The sequence below is a fragment of the Heloderma suspectum genome, chromosome 6, assembly GCF_057233095.1.
Source record: "Heloderma suspectum isolate Gila_16-S chromosome 6, 16-S_ref, whole genome shotgun sequence".
Taxonomy (NCBI): domain Eukaryota; kingdom Metazoa; phylum Chordata; class Lepidosauria; order Squamata; family Helodermatidae; genus Heloderma; species Heloderma suspectum.
Genome location: NC_139463.1, coordinates 122380546 through 122396801, shown reverse-complemented (window position 1 = coordinate 122396801; position 16256 = coordinate 122380546). Strand labels below are relative to the sequence as shown.

Sequence of the window (16256 nt, the reverse complement as noted above, 5' to 3'; positions counted from 1 at the left end):
GCCGAATGCCAGTGCATTTGGCCTCACTGAAATCCGTGGCAGAATTCTCCGCCATCCCTAGCATGTACGCACAGACACGGTCTCAGCCAACATTTCTCATGTGAGAATGTGTGCATGCACTAAGAATGTACGAAAGTCACTTACCTTTTAGCGGATGTGATTTGCAGTGGTCGGGGAGGCGCTCCATCCCTCCCCCCGGCATTGATTTCACCCCCGGGGGTGAAAAGGTGATGGAATTGGAGCTACAGTATCTGTTTGTCCCTGTGGTCCAGCCTGTTTGTGCCAGAACAGCCAAATGCATGATACATTCAGGGGGCTCTGCTAGATGTTGGCAATGATGGGGGTGGGGGGATAAGCAGATGCAAAACCTTTATTAGGGATCCCAGAACCAAATTTATTTGGTTGCCAATAGACTTCAAAACACAGGATCCTAAAGGATCCATTGTTCTGAGCTGGACTCAGAATGGGATACAAGAAAGAATTGAAAAGGAACCTCAAGTATGCTCCTGGCTACATGATTATGTTAAAGCTAACTTTAAAGTGAGTATTACAAAGCTCAGAGAGGTATATGGGGCAAAATGACAGCACAGGTCATACCCAGGGGGTGCTCTAACCTGCTGATCTCACTTGGGGTGAGGATGCTTCAGGATTAGTCCATGTTTCCCACCAAGGCACTGGACAGACCAACTGAAGTTATCCCCATGGATTGTCTGGCTGGGGTCTTGACTCCATTTGCATGTATCCAGACTTCCCATCGGGGCAACTCCTTTAATTTAATCAGTAGAGGACACACGGAAATTAGAGAATACACCTCCTTCCACTGTCCAGGGCTCACTTGTTCAAACATCTTGCAGGGTTTCACAGAAGAAAAATGGATCCTTTAGCCAAGGTGCCAGGATGATGCCAACGAACATATAAAACATAAACTACATGTGCACATAAAGCCATCATGGCTGAACTTCTCCATAACACATGGGGAAGCACTTCTCCTTCATTTTTGTGTTTAGGTCTCTGCCTGACTCTGCCCACCATACTCCTCTAGTACAATAATAAGCAGCCATGTCTGCAGCTATTAGAGGGCTTGGCTGAAGATAATAAAACTTAATTTTGGGGTGGCGGTGGAAGAATTGACTGCAATAATTCCCTAGCTTTGGAGAATTTCAGCATATGCTGTGTTCCCAACGCTCTGGAGCCATGAGGTTATCTCTCCTATCCATTCCAGGGTTTCTGGGAGGGCTTTAGACCCAACTCCAAGTGAAAGCTTTAAAGCTATCCAAAAATTAGACTGCATAGGTCAAGCTTGGGATTTCTCAAGGTTTCACAATTTCAGATCCAGCCCAGAGCAACTGCACTTGAGAGAGGACACCTTTGCAAAGGAGGAAGGAAAATCAGTAAATCAATCAATCAATTGATCAATCACACCAATATCATGTATTTTGGAACAAAATGCTGTTATATATCACAGCCTACTTCACATGATATATGAAGTGTACAGGGACATGGATAGAAACAAGGCATAACTAGGGTTGGAGGAGAATTTCTCCCCGAAACTTCGGGGGGCCGAGCGCCAACGTGTTCGGCCCCCTGAACAAGTTTCGAGGAGAAATTCTCCGCACCCCCCCGCACCCCGCACCCCCCCCGGGACGGGACTTACCTTTGGCGAATGTCCCTCCCGGCGGCGGGTCCGGCCGGTGGTTTGGCGGGTCTTCGTCCGGGGCGGAAGCGGCAGCCGGTCTTTCGACTGGCTGCCGCCGCCGCCATTCCAATAAAAGAAAAAAAAAACGCCCCCGTGATAGGCTACGTGACGATTAACATAGCCTATCACGGCTAGATTTGCAAAGTCAGCTGTGATAGGCTACGTGACGATTTACGTAGCCTATCACGGCTGACTTTGCAGATCTAGCCATGATAGGCTACGTTAATCGTCACGTAGCCTATCACGGGGGCGTTTTTTTTTTTTTACTTTTTAGTTCGCGGCCGGGCGAGGCGAGGCGCCTCCTCCCTGGCCTGAATTTCGGCCGGGCGAGGCGGGAAGCCTCCCCCCCAGCCTGAATTTCGCGGGGGGAGCAGCGAAGCACCTCCCCCCCACCGCGAAAAGCTTGGAGGACTTTCGTGCACCCCTAGGCATAACATTAGAAGTCAATCAAGTTGGTTTCTAGTCACATTGGATTGGGAATCTGTGAATCCTAAGTGCATAGTTAATAGCACAATGTAAGTATCATTGATGGTGGTGAACTCCAAATGCATTTTGGGGCAGAGGGATGGGGAGAGCATTCAGATCAGGACTGTGGCAGTTGGGAAAGAGAGGTTTAATGACACATACACACCCCATGCATAATTCCTGGTTGAAATTCCCACCCCCATGGGGGGAAAACATGGCAGTACAGGAGTACATAAAGTAATTACCAGTTGAAAGAAAGAAAAAAAGAAAGAAAGAAAGAAAGAAAGAAAGAGATTACTGTTATAATTTTAATAACTGAAGAAAAGGAAAAGCAGCTCAAATGGATAATTGAAGTTTTAGGACAAATATGTCTTCCATCTGTCTAGTTTCTATCTAGGGCTTAGTTCTCCTTTGTATGTTTGCCCATAGTTATCCTCTTGAACCCATATTTCACTTGTATCCTCACAAAAGAGCAGAGGAGGGGAAATGTTTACTGTGGTGCCACTTGGAGCTCAAACTCTGCAGAGGTAATTATCTCCCCTGCTGCAATTATTCGAAGGAACTGATCCTTCATAACAATCTATGAGCAAGTATGAAAGGGGTTATAAGCCTTTCATTTAAATAAATGAGAACTGGAATGAGGAGAAAGAGATGGGCAAGACTCAGGTCAGTTTGAATTCTTACAGTGCCCCCCTCCCCTTCATTGTATGCCCCAGGCATCAACTTCTGTATCATTCAAGCCATGTTTTTTTCTCAACTAATCTTATTGATGGATATCAACAATTCATAAAGATAAGGCTTTTCTTTACGGAGTGTATTGGCAGAGCTGGCTGCCATCTATTGCTTCTTGCTTAGATGAGGTCGATGCCAGCAATAAGGCTGCAGCAGGAGGGTACAGCAGTGTCTGCACCCAGAGAGAAGTCCTTGTCTTGGATGGAGATGATGTTGGTGAGGCTCTGGATTCTGCTGCCTCACATGGCGTGCAAAGCAGACACTATGAACTGCCCTAAAAATGATCCCCTCCCTGTGCCACATGGATGGTTTCAGCCAGGGGACCTCCTCGTTGGTGGGATCTCCTCACAGATCCTCTTTGTTTTCTATGATGTTTCCTTCAAGGAACACCCTTCTCAGGAACCAGGCTTTGATCTTCCAATGTAAGGGGATCTTTTTTTTCTCCTGCCCTTCTCATGTCATGAGAGCTTTGATACCTGTCAATTTAAGGCTGTATCCAATGTTAGTTGAGAAGATCAACTGAAATAAATGGGATCTGAGTTAGACTAACTTTGGATACAACCCTATAGCAGGAAATAGAATCCTCAAAGACCATAGGTGTGAACCATATCTCTATTATTGTTGTTGTTGTTGTTGTTGTTGTTATTATTATTATTGCTACTATATTAGTACTACACAAGAGCACTTCTATAGTAAGGTAAAGCTAGTAAAGATGTTAAATTTCACTCCCACAACACTATAATCTCTGAATGTTTAAAATATTAATAAAATGAAGAATGATTAAATAACAGCCCCTGTGCAATGGTCTTAATACAGATTATTCAAGTTGATGTCTGCTGTTCATTAATGGAAGAGAAAGAATTACAGGTGCCTCTGATTAGCATCACATTCAGTTTGACAATAGTGATCTGTTTTGCATGAGTTTTTAGTTCTTTGCAATTGGTTCACTGATGGACCCATAGCAGACCCAGTGTTTAAGAGTTATGCTGGATAATAACAAAGCCCCATCTACTCCTGCATTCTGTTTACACAGTGACCAATCAGCTGCCTGTGGAAACCCACAAGGAGGAGATGAGCACGACAGCCCCCTCCCACCCATGTTCCACAGCAACTGGTGCAACCGGTTTCCCATCTGTAATATGGCTAAATTGTTTTCCAGAGCGATGTCTTCTCAATGGAGTTATTACTATATTATTATCTCCACACTGCAAATTTGTACATGCATGTGCACAACCTGAGTGTGAGAGATAGGTGGTTGAATCATGCCATTAAAAGGAGTGCAGGGCAGAGGCATTTGAAGGCTCACTGTAACAGCTTTCATCCCCCCCCCTCCATTCTTTTCTTAAATGAGTTGTATGGCCACCAGAGTTACAATCTCTGGTGGCCATACATGGACACCATGTTGGGCTCTCAGTATAAAATCATGATGTAAGTTACTGAGAGCAACTGATCTACCTGTCTTCTCTCATTCTGGTTTAGATCACCTTTGTACTTTAATGAGGGAAATGTCGTGTTCTTCTTTTCTTCCTTTTTCCTTTAAAAGGAGAGCCAGTGTGGTGTAGTGGCAAGAGTGTTGGACTAGGAGCTGGGAGATCTGGGTTCTAGTCCTCACTCAGCCATGAAAGTTGACTGGGTGACTTTGGGCCAGTCACAGACTCTCAGCCCAACCCACCTCACAGGGTTGTTGTTGTGAGGATAAAATGGAGAGGAGGAGGATAATATAAGCCGCCTTGGGTTCCTTGCGAGAGGAAGAAAGGCGGGGTATAAATTCAATAAATAAATACATAAATAAAATAAATAAAAAATACACTCCTTGCAGAATTGGGGCAATATATGTTAAAAGCATTAAGAACTTTAAACCACAAAGCAAATGCTAATTACTATAGAATGGGGGTGAAATGAAACAAACCTTCTCATTGCCTCACATCTTGATGGTTCTTATAATAATGAAATTCCTTCTGAAAAAGGAAGGAAGTTCTATGATCAAAATGCGTAGAAGAGTTAGGCCATTTATAAATGTACACATGCACCAAAAAGTACAGAAACGATGTCAAAACTGCTCACCTTCACTTCCAGACCACGTAAGCAGTAAACATGTGTCCTTCTTTCTTTCCTTCCTTCCTTCCTTCCTTCCTTCCTTCCTTCCTGAAATACCTTTAAAAACCAGGAGCCCAAACAGAGATGTACCATGCTGTAATGCTTCAGGTGTGTATAGGACACCAGTTTCTCATTCAGTCCTTAACAAAGATATTCTTTAAATTGTTCACTATCAGGATCTTTTTTTTTCTCCTATAATGAGTGTCCCCCTCTCCCAATTTCAGAAGGTGACACTTCAACATTGTTTTTAGATAGCCTTGAATTTTCCAGATGAAACTTCTAAGCAGTATAATGATTACAGTCATGGTAAAAACTCAGTAATGAAAGCAGTGTATATAACTCTCTTTGCAGCATGGTGACAAAGTTCTACCAGCATACCCTGGCCTTGGCATTTGCAATAAATAAAATCAATGAGAATCCCAAGATTTTGGCCAATGTATCACTTGGTTTCCATATCTATGACAGCTACTATGAGGAGAGAATGACATATCGTACCACACTTGATCTACTTTTCAAATCACACAGATTTGTCCCCAACTATGCATGTGGCACCCAGAAAAATATAATGTCCATTATTGGGGGACTTGCCTCTGATATTTCCTTCCATATGGCAGACATCTTAAGTCTCTACAAGATTCCACAGGTAAGATCTTTGCATGGTGGAGTGGGAATTCACAAATCATACATGTAACTCACTAGTACCTTGATATTCTGGGACTGACTATATGGGTTACTAAGAAGGAGAGAGATGACTGAGTAGAAAACAAGCCAAATGGAAAATGGGCTCAGAGAGCTGGAAGAACAGAAAAATGTAGAATTTTATTGTTTTAAACTGTTCTGTTATTGTACATCGCCCAGAGTGGCTGGGTGACCAGCCAGATGGGCTATTAATAAATGTAATAAATAAATAAATATAATAAATAATTACAGGGTAGATGCAGGGATTTCTAGGAAATAATTGCCCATGAATGTTTCCCAGAAACTGTATCCACATTTCAATCAGAAGAGGTCTTGACATGTAATACCCTAGTTTTTAGGGATGTCAGAGAATTCCGTGATGGATCTCGGTGAGGCCGAATGCAAGTGCATTCGGCCCCCCGAAATCCATCGCGGAACGAAGCCCCCACCTCCCCCAACCCATGAAAGTCGGGTGGCACAAAGCCCCCACCCCACGAAAATAGCGCGTAACGGAGCACTTACCTGCTCCTGTCAGCGCCGCCATTCACTTCCTCTTTCATGCTGTGATAGGCTACGTAAATACATACGTAGCCTATCATGGCTAATGCAGGGATGCCTTTTGCATCCCTGCGGAGGCCGTGATAGGCTACGTAAGTATTTCCGTAGCCTATCACGGCAGGCTAAAAAAACGCATACGCAAATGGCGGCGGCTATGGCCGCCACCATTTGCGTTCCTAATTTTTGGCCATCTTAGTCTATGTAAATATTTATGTAGACTATTACAGCCAAAATAAATTGGAATGCAAATAGCGTAGCGGGCGCTATTTGCGTTCCCCTTTATTTTTGCCATAATGGTCTACGTAAATATTTACATAGACTAAGATGGCCAAAAATAAGGAACGCAAATGGCGGCGGCCATAGCCGCCGCCATTTGCGTATGTGTTTATTTGTTGTTTTTTTACCCAGAGCCCTCCACGGCCAGAAATCCGGCTGCGGACAGCTCTGGCCTGGGCCTGGCCGGCAGCTCCACAGACCCGCCACAGAGCACAGCTGGCCGGTCGAGGATTCCGGGGGGGAGGAACGGAGCACCTCCCTCCCATCGAGGATTCCGGGGGGAGGGACAGAGCACCTCCCCCCCCACTGCGAAGCAGATCCACGAAACTGTAAGTGACTTTCGTACATCCCTACTAGTTTTAACTGAAACTGTAAATTCAAATGGGGAATTGATCTCACACAATATTGAAAAGAAATTCACATAAATATACAGTTTTTTCCTTAATGTATTTCTAAAATATCTATACATTCCCTTTTTAGCTCACATATGGCTCATTTGCCCCAGAAGAGATTGAGGTAACAAAGTTCCCTCCTGTTTATCGCATGGTCACAAATGAAAACCTACAGTATATGGGGATTCTCTCGTTATTTCATTATTTTGAATGGACCTGGGTTGGACTCTTTGTTGTGGATGATGACAGTGGAGATCATTTCTTGCAGGTCATGGAGCCATTGCTTTCCAAGAATGGTATTTGTTCAGCTTTCAGAGAAAGAATCCCAAACCAAGGTCATCTTCATGCCTTTCATGAACTTGGTATCAGGGCCCAACGTATTTATGTACCTTTCATGGATACGAAAGCTAGAACATTTGTTGTCTATGGTGAAACTATGACTCTGATGTGGCTCATCGCTTTAATTGTTGTAGCAGAACCTGAGTATAAGGAAAACACATCTGTTGGAAAGGTGTGGGTTATGACAGCCCAGGTTGATTTTTCAGTAACCGGCATGATACGGGGTTGGGATTTTGAAGTATTTGAAGGCACCATTTTCTTTGCAGTTCACTCCAATGAACCTCCAGACTTCCAGACACATCTTCAGAACTTGAGATTTTACAGTACACAAGGAGATGGTTTTCTCAAGGACTTCTGGGAGCAAGCATTCAACTGTTCAATTCCAAATCCCAATGTGCCAGTGAAAACTGATAAAACATGTACTGGAGAGGAGAGGATAGATACCCTTCCTGCAGCCGTTTTTGAAATGCATATGTCTGGACATAGTTACAGTATCTATAATGCTGTCTATGCTGTGGCACATGCTTTACACAACATGTATTCATCTAGATCCAATCTCCGAACAATTATAGGGCGTGAAAAGCCTGAGCTTCAAGATGTCCAGCCCTGGCAGGTAATGGCTTCATAATGAAATGTTTTTACCTTCATGAACACATTGGTACAAGATGACCCAGTATCCGACTTCCTCTGCTAGGAATAAAAGAATCAAAGCTCAGTCTCAACTAGATGGAAGTACTGTTGATGTGTGTAGGGGAGTTGGGTGGTCTGTCCAGGGATGTGGTGTTCTCGGTATTTTGCCTGGGGCTACACTCCCCCTGAAGGATCAGCTTCACAGTTTGGGAGTGCTCAGTGATGAAGCTCTGTTAATAGAGGTGTAAGCAACATCAGTGATATTATTTATTTATTTATTTATTTATTTATTTATTTATTTATTTCTATACTGCCCAATAGCTGAAGCTCTCTATTGATATGGAGCACTTTTCTCCCTCAAGAATTGGTGCACCAGCTACAACTACAACACTCCTGTGGTTTTGCAAAGTTTTGCACAGAGACCAAAATGATGCTTCCAGGAAGCCCATAAACCTGCTCAGGTTCCCCAGCAACTGGTGTACATAGGCAGAGTACGTCTGATACGAGACATAGCATATAGCCATCGTAACTATTAGCCATTGATAGATGTATCCTCCTTGAGTTAGTCTAATCTCTTTCCAAAACCATCTAAGGGTGCAATCCTAGGTATGTTTAGTCAGGGAAAAAATTCCTAGAACTCCCAGCATTCACTTTTTTTTCTCTGTCTAGATGTGCATAGGATTCTGTGCAGTCACCGCAGTCCTAGGTGCTTCCTCACCCCCCACCTCCCCTCAGCAGGTTCACCTGGATAATGTTTATCCTGCAGGTGAAGAACTTTTTACTCCCACAGGTTTTTAATTCCGTTCATGTGTGTATCTTTGTCTATGTGTGTGTGTGTGTGTGCGCATCTGTGTGTATTTCCGCTGCTGTCATCATTTATAGTACTTTCTTTTCCTGTTCTCTGCTATTGATTGATTATTCTAACTTTAAGAACTGTTGCCTGAGTGTGAAGTTTTCCTTTTTCTGCCTTGGCCCCTTGTCCATTTAGTATCATAGAATCATAGAATAGTAGGGTTGGAAGGGGCCTACAAGGCTATCGAGTCCAACCCCCTGCTCAATGCAGGAATACAACTCAGAGCATCCCTGACAGATGGCTGTCCAGCCTCATCTTGAACACCTCCAGTGTGGGAGAGCCCACCACCTCCCTAGGTAATGGGTTCCATTGTCGTATTGCTCTAACAGTCAGGAAGTTTTTCCTGATGTTCAGTTGGAATCTGGCTTCCTGGCACTTGAACCCATTATTCCATGTCCTGCACTCTGGGATGATCAAGAAGAGATCCTGGCCTTCTTCTCTGTGGCAACCATTCAAGTACTTGAAGAGCGCTATCCTATCTCCCCTATCCTATCTTATCTCTTCTCAAGGCTAAACATGCCCAGTTCTTTCAGTCTCTGTTCATAGGGCTTTGTTTCCAGTCCCTTGATCATCTTTGTTGCCCTCCTCTAAACCCTCTGTCATGTCCAGAGGATATGTTCTGTTTCATTTGTTATGGTTCTTATGTGAGACAGTTGAGTGTGGGATAAAAATGCTTTAAAATTAAATATATGACAGGATGTAAACTGCCTTGGAAATTTTTAATTGAAGGGCATTATGAAAATGGTATAAACATATTAATTGCATAGCAAATATTAAATTAGACAGTGAGCTTTTTATTTTTATTTTGGGGGGAGACTGAGAAAGATGACCATGTATAAATTTTGTATAATCTACTGCTGTGAATCACATGAATTTTCATTCTTGATATTTGCCAGCTGACCCTAGAAAAACATGATAATCCAGGAACACATGTTGTTGTTCATTTGTTTTTAAATTTGGGCATGGAGTGTCAAAAACGTTTTGCTACCACCTTCCTTTTCTCTTGCAATTAGCTCCATCCATTTCTTCAAGGAATTTATTTCAACAATTCAGCTGGAGAAACAGTATCCTTTAATGAAAATAGAGAAGTGGGAGCTGGATTTGATATAACTAACATGGTTATGTTCCCAAACAAATCCTTCCTTAAAGTGAAAATTGGAAGGCTGGATCCTAGTGAACAACAACAATTCATCATTAATGATGATATGATTGTGTGGAACAGGCGTTTTAACCAGGTGTGGATTATAGGCTATACTAATAGAGAATGACTGCATCAACTGCCATTGTCATGGGGGGTTAGGTTCTGCAGTGATTCCAGCACCAGGCTGGTGTCGTGTGCAAGACAAAGGAAGATGAAATCGAATTGCCGAATATCTCTATTATTCACATCATGCAAAAACAATTATATATTTTCTGTACAATGGGAAAATGGTTAATATTTCCTAGGTCTTGTTAAAATTTCCTAAGGCCATGAGGGATCTAGATAAATTGTATCCATGGACCAAAACTGGACTATGGATCTCTGTTGGCCATTCTTTTTTCTATGGAATGAAGCACTAAGCCAAGTAGATCATCAAATGTATCGATCGGATCATCAAATTCTCCTCAGACAAGCAAATGACTACAAAAATGATATCTGGCATGCTCAGGACAATTCTAGCAGAATTCTGAATGCACCATGTCCTCTATCCAGAACGGTCAAAGTACTGCCTTTTCTAAAACTACTGACTCACAAAAAGAAAACATCCTGTCTGAAATCCTTTCCCTGTTTCAATAGGTGTGTCCCCTCTCTCTCTGTAGCGACTCCTGCCAGGCTGGAAAATGGAAAAAAATTAAGGAGGGGGAAAAATTTTGCTGCTATGATTGTGTTACATGCCCAGAAGGGAAGATTTCATACCAAAAAGGTAGGTGATACGATGCATGATATATTCCAGCATACAGCATTAATTCAAATGATCATTTATGAAGTGTACATTTACTCTGATTTGCATGTGACCATTTAGTGAGGCAGTGGTCTGTATCACCCTAATGAGGATCTCAAAGATTTCAAGGAAGGAGATAACTAGAAATATAATAATCTCACATATGGGTTAACCTGATGACTAGGGATGGACGAAAGTCCCTTACCTGATCCCGATGCTTGCTTTGTGGTGGTGGGGAGGCACTCCGTCCCTCCCCCAGAAATTCTGGCCGGGGGGGGAGGCGCCCCGTCCCTCTGGCCGCGAAACCTCTTCTCCTGCCAGGACGCAAATGGCGGCGGCCGTAGCCACCGCCGTTTGCGTCCCTGCAGTCAGCCGTGATAGGCTACGTAAATGTTTACGTAGCCTATCACAGCTGACTTTGGAGGGGGGGAAGCACGCAAATAGCGCTGCCCTTATTTTTGCCGTAGTCTACGTAAATGTTTATGTAGACTACACATGCCCAAATAAGGAACGCAAATGGCGGCGCCCATGGGCACTGCCATTTGCATACATGCTTTTTTTCCCCCCCCCAAAGTCAGCCGTGATAGGCTTTGTAAACATTTACGTAGCCTATCACGGTGTTTTTTTAAAAATCTAGCCGTGATAGGCTACGTAAATCTTTACATAGCCTATCACGTTTGTTGTTGTTTGTTTGTTTTTTACTTAGAAATGGCGGCGGCGGCCGCCACCGCCACGGACATTCACACAAGGTAAGTCCCATCCCGGGGTGGGTGGGGGGGAACGTTTCTCCACCAATTTTGGGGGGCCGAATGCGTTGGCATTCGGCCTCCCAGAGATTCATGGAGAAATTCTCCGACATCCCTACTGATGACAGAATAGGAAATCCAAAATTCCAACAGGTGTCATAATTCCCTCAGCATGGTTCATATGTAATGTTAAGCCATGGTGTGGTTTGTTGAAATTTGACTTGTTGTTTCAGACCCCGTCCCCACAAACAAAGCATGGTTTGTTAAAAAGTAGGGATGTCAGAGAAAACGGCTGCGGACCCCAGTGAGGCTGGATTCAAAGGAATCTGGCCTCCAGAGTCCAAGGCAGAATGGGGCACTCCCTCTGCCTCCCCCCAGAATCCGCTTTGAAGCTGGCTCCTCTCCACGGCTGGGTCTGTATAGCCATTGATGGCTGCATTTAGATTAACCTAAGAGCTTCATAGCCGGTCGGAAATGATGTACTGGACGCCATTTGCATCTGGATTCCTTCCTCCTCAGAGGCCATATCACTGGCTATATGGAGCCAGCCAGTAGCTCCGCAGAATCGCCGTGGAGTGGAGCCAGCCCACAAGAATTCCAAGGGGAGGAATGGATCGCCTCCCCCGCTGCGAACCCCCCCCCAGATGGAAGGTAGGGGTTTTGTACATCACTATAAAAAGGTAGAAACAACCATTAGAACCCATGGCTCTTTTTGCCTTACGGAGACTGGATGGTTTCAACAGTGGATGGTTGTGATGGCTGAACCCAGAATTGTGGCTTATCCCTGGCTTGTTTGAACTTCTGTCTGCCCTGAAACAGAGGCACCTAGCAAGAGCAGGTTGAAAATGCAACTGCTTTGAAGGCTGGCAAACTTGGCAGGGGAGAAACAAAACAAAAGTAGGGAAAACAAGCTACAGTTTGTTTTCTCCTCTGCAAGACAATTCATGCCTAAATCAATCACCCATGTTTAACATAAACCATGATTTATTGTTATGCGCAAACACAGGATCAGTCTGCCAATGAGTAAGAAACATGCCCCCCTTTTTGCCAGCTCAAACCTCAAGGGCAATAACAACAGTGCTCCTAATGAACATGTACATTTCAAGTCAAACGGAACCACTTCCCTTTCCCACCCAGATATGGATGACTGTTTCCAATGTGAAGATCATCAATATCCCAACAAGAACCACGATCAGTGTATTCCAAAGATTATCATTTTTCTGTCCTATCAAGAATCCTTGGGGATCTCTTTAGCCTCTGTTGCCATTTTTTTTAGCCTCATCACAGCCTTGGTGCTGGGAATGTTTATCAAGCACAAAGATACTCCCATAGTCAAAGCCAACAACCGGGACCTCACCTACATTCTCCTCATCGCCCTCCTGCTCTGCTTCCTCTCTGCTTTGCTGTTCCTTGGACAACCTGGGAAAGTGACCTGCCTGCTCCGACAACCAGCTTTCGGCATCATCTTCTCAGTGGCTGTTTCTTCTGTGTTGGCTAAGACCATCACTGTGGTTGTAGCTTTCATGGCCACCAAACCTGGGTCCCGCATGAGGAAGTGGGTGGGGAAAAGAGTGTCTGACTCCATCGTTCTTTCATGCTCCCTTATTCAAACTGGTATTTGTGGTGTGTGGCTGGCAACCTCTTCCCCATTCCCAGATTTGGACATGCACTCAGTGACTGAAGAGACCATAGCACAATGCAATGAAGGATCTGTCGTCATGTTTTATCTTGTTCTGGGTTACATGGGACTTTTGTCCCTAATCAGCATCACTGTGGCTTTTCTAGCCAGGAAGTTGCCAGACAGTTTTAATGAAGCCAAGTTTATCACCTTCAGTATGCTGGTGTTTTGCAGCGTATGGTTGTCTTTTGTTCCAACCTACCTGAGCACCAAAGGAAAATACATGGTAGCTGTCGAGATCTTCTCTATCTTAGCCTCCAGTGCTGGGTTACTGGGTTGTATCTTTCCCCCCAAATGTTACATTATTCTGATGAGGCCTGACTTGAACAACAAGGACCAACTAATGAGGAGAAACAAATAGAGGAGTCTAAAAATCCTATTACATATATTTGTCTTCTGGAATGGGGATGGTAGGCCCATCCTAGGATACAACCTAGGAAATCATACATGCCAATCTCAAAGAAATTTGCATATCTCGAACAAAAACAACTAGCATGCCACAGTTCCATATATCACTGAAGAATAGAGAATAAAGGTGTTTCTAGACAAGCCTTGCTTTGGGCATTCTGGCAGAGGTCAACAAGGAATTGATCTCTAAACTATTGCTATATAATTCCTTAAATACTCAAAATTGGGCTCATTTATGCAATGGCAAAAAGGCAGGAGTTACTGATATAACACAAGGATTACAGTACCCAAAACATACTGAAGTAGGAAAGGAAAAAAGTTGCTACAATTCCTTTCTACACTTTCTACACTTTCTGGGGTCATTTAATGGGTTACTCAATTATATAGGTGTAGGAGAGGGACAGGCTTAGACTGAATCCACCATTGCCTTTCTCTCTCAGGCCAACTGCCTTTTCCCAACTGATAGGCCCCAAACTGACAATTCCCAACTGTCAATCAGGCTGTGCTCTCTCCCCCTCTATGATTCAATCATGGAGAAAGGGCCTCCCTTTTAATCTACAGCTCCTCAGGCCCAGCTGACAAACCTGGCACATCACTTTGGTATGCCTAGTTGTCACTGAATTGCAACACACTTGAGTCCAATGTAATGGGACTGCTGAGTCTTTCAATAATCACTGTTTGCTTGTCCTGTATCTCTGAGCTGGAAAAGGGAGTGGCTTTTCTTCTTCTTTTTTGTCCTGAGAGAGGGCCCAGCAGGAGGGGGAAGACAAAGACAGAGAAACGATTCTACTGTCTGGGTGCAGATCTGAGAGCTACTAAAGCACCAATGGAGACTGGAAAGTAGAAGATCCTTCCTAGATGTTTCAAGGCACAGGTTTGTTTGGACTGTTGCTATGCAAACTGACTTTGTGGGTAAAGTGCTGGAAAAGAAAGGCCTAACATATTGGTTGTGGTTAACTGCAAACTAGGGATGTCATGAGAGTCTGGGAAGGGGGTGGTGTCTGACTGACAATGTTGGGGTTGCCTCTGAGCAGAGAGAGTGGCAGAGCAGTTCAGATTCTGAGGAAGAGCTGCAAAACCTGGGGGAGGAAGTTTCCTAGGCTTCAGAGGCACAGCTGGATGGAGAGGGCCCCTCCTCACACAGCCCTGTGAGAGATAGCGAACAGGGGGAGGTTGGGGGTTGGAGAACCTGAATTCTTAGATGCCAGCACAGACGGAGAACCTAGAGAGAGATGGCAGGGGCAGAGCTTAGGCCGTCTGCCTGATTGGCTTGGCATCAACAGCTGTGCTTAGAGGTGTCATGAGAGAGAGGGAGATCTTCCCCCCACCCCTTAAATTAGGATAGTTCAGCGACCTTTTCTTCAAATGGTGGGCAACTTTTGTAGCTTTCCTTTGAACTCCCTGAATGTGTTTCTTTTGTAGACTGTGAGTCACTGACGGTTTTGCATCTGTGTGACCCACTGAAGTAGTGGAGCAAAAGCCGAGAATTGAAGCCTTTTGTCTGTGTTTTGATTTGGGTTCTGAAGCTTACAGCGGGGGCCAAAGGGAAACCTGACAGACTCCCCCCCCCCACTCACACACCCCAGTCCAGCTCACCAAGCCTCCACACTTACATGAACCTGCTCGCCGAGCAGCACTGCGCCCGACGAGCATTTCCAGCAGCAGCCTGGTCACTTAGTGAGCTGCCATTTTGCATAAAATTGCAGCTGCAGGAGTCTGTGCTTCAGCCTGAGAAGTCCATGTTTCGGGGGGGACAAGTACATTACAAGTACATGTACAGGGGGAATGTGTGCTTGGCAGGCCACTCCTTCCTCCGCCGCCTGTCAAGACTTAACAGGAAGCAGAGCCATCCATCGCCCCCCAGCCCCTGGTTCTCTGCTCATTGCAAGGAGGAGAGAACTAGTGGTTGGTGGGGTGATGACACTTCAGAAATTCAGTATTTTTAATGTTGCACAAAGATCCCCATTATGGCCTCCAATTATGCCACGTTAAACTTATGAACGTTCCAGAGCTGTCTTTCATGTGCACAGTGGTGGCTCACCAGGCCATCTAGAAGCCACGCATGACCATGAACAGGGGTGAGTGGCAGAGGCATCTTGGCAAGCTCCCGACAAAGCCGGGGACATGAGTCCAACCATCCCTGTGGTAAAGCATTTTGGGTACACTGTATATGGAAAAACAATATTAAAATAAAGTGACTGATTGGCTGACATGTGTCATGTCCAGTCCTTCTCCCTTACACAAGGTCATGAAGGGCACGATCCTACCTTGATAGCTGCCAGCTTCTGAAGGCTGAGCCTGCCGAGTATCCAGTGAAAGGCCTCTGTGGTCCACAGAGTGGGGGAATGAGGCCACTCACGTAGGATAGCTAACCAGTGGGATCCGGAGAGTGATGTGAGATGGTAGACTGGGCTAAGTCCGTCCATCTGTACTGTGCAGTAGAGCTGCGCATGGACCCCTCGATCTGCTCTGGATGCTGCAGCACATCCTCTGAAGCAAGCAACCCCTATCCACTTTGGACAGATTTGGACCCCTTCCGCTCTGACTCAGATCCAAATCCAAAGCAAGGTTCGGATAGCTGGATTGCCTGTTTTTGGCATTCTCCCATTGACTCGCATGGGAAAACACAAATGTTCATAACTTTTTTTGGTTGTCATGATACAGACATGAAATTTGGGGACCTCTCTGGCCCCATGGAGGGGAGGCCACCTGCCAAATCTTAGACAGTTTGGCCAAGTGATTGTTGTGCTAGGTGGAGTTAAAGTCTGATGTTTTCCACAGAAACA

At 44.7% G+C, this 16256-nt stretch overlaps 1 protein-coding gene across 1 annotated transcript; it reads left to right on the top strand.

Moving 5' to 3' along the window:
• The first annotated feature begins 5342 nt into the window (after positions 1 to 5342).
• Positions 5343 to 15677, top strand: LOC146342962 (vomeronasal type-2 receptor 26-like). Its single transcript, XM_084808673.1, has 4 exons — positions 5343 to 5633; positions 9730 to 9951; positions 10494 to 10620; positions 12522 to 15677. The coding sequence occupies exons 1-4, from the start codon at positions 5343 to 5345 to the stop codon at positions 13421 to 13423; spliced, it is 1542 nt and encodes a 513-aa protein (XP_084664799.1). The 3' UTR covers positions 13424 to 15677.
• The last annotated feature ends 579 nt before the right edge of the window (positions 15678 to 16256 follow it).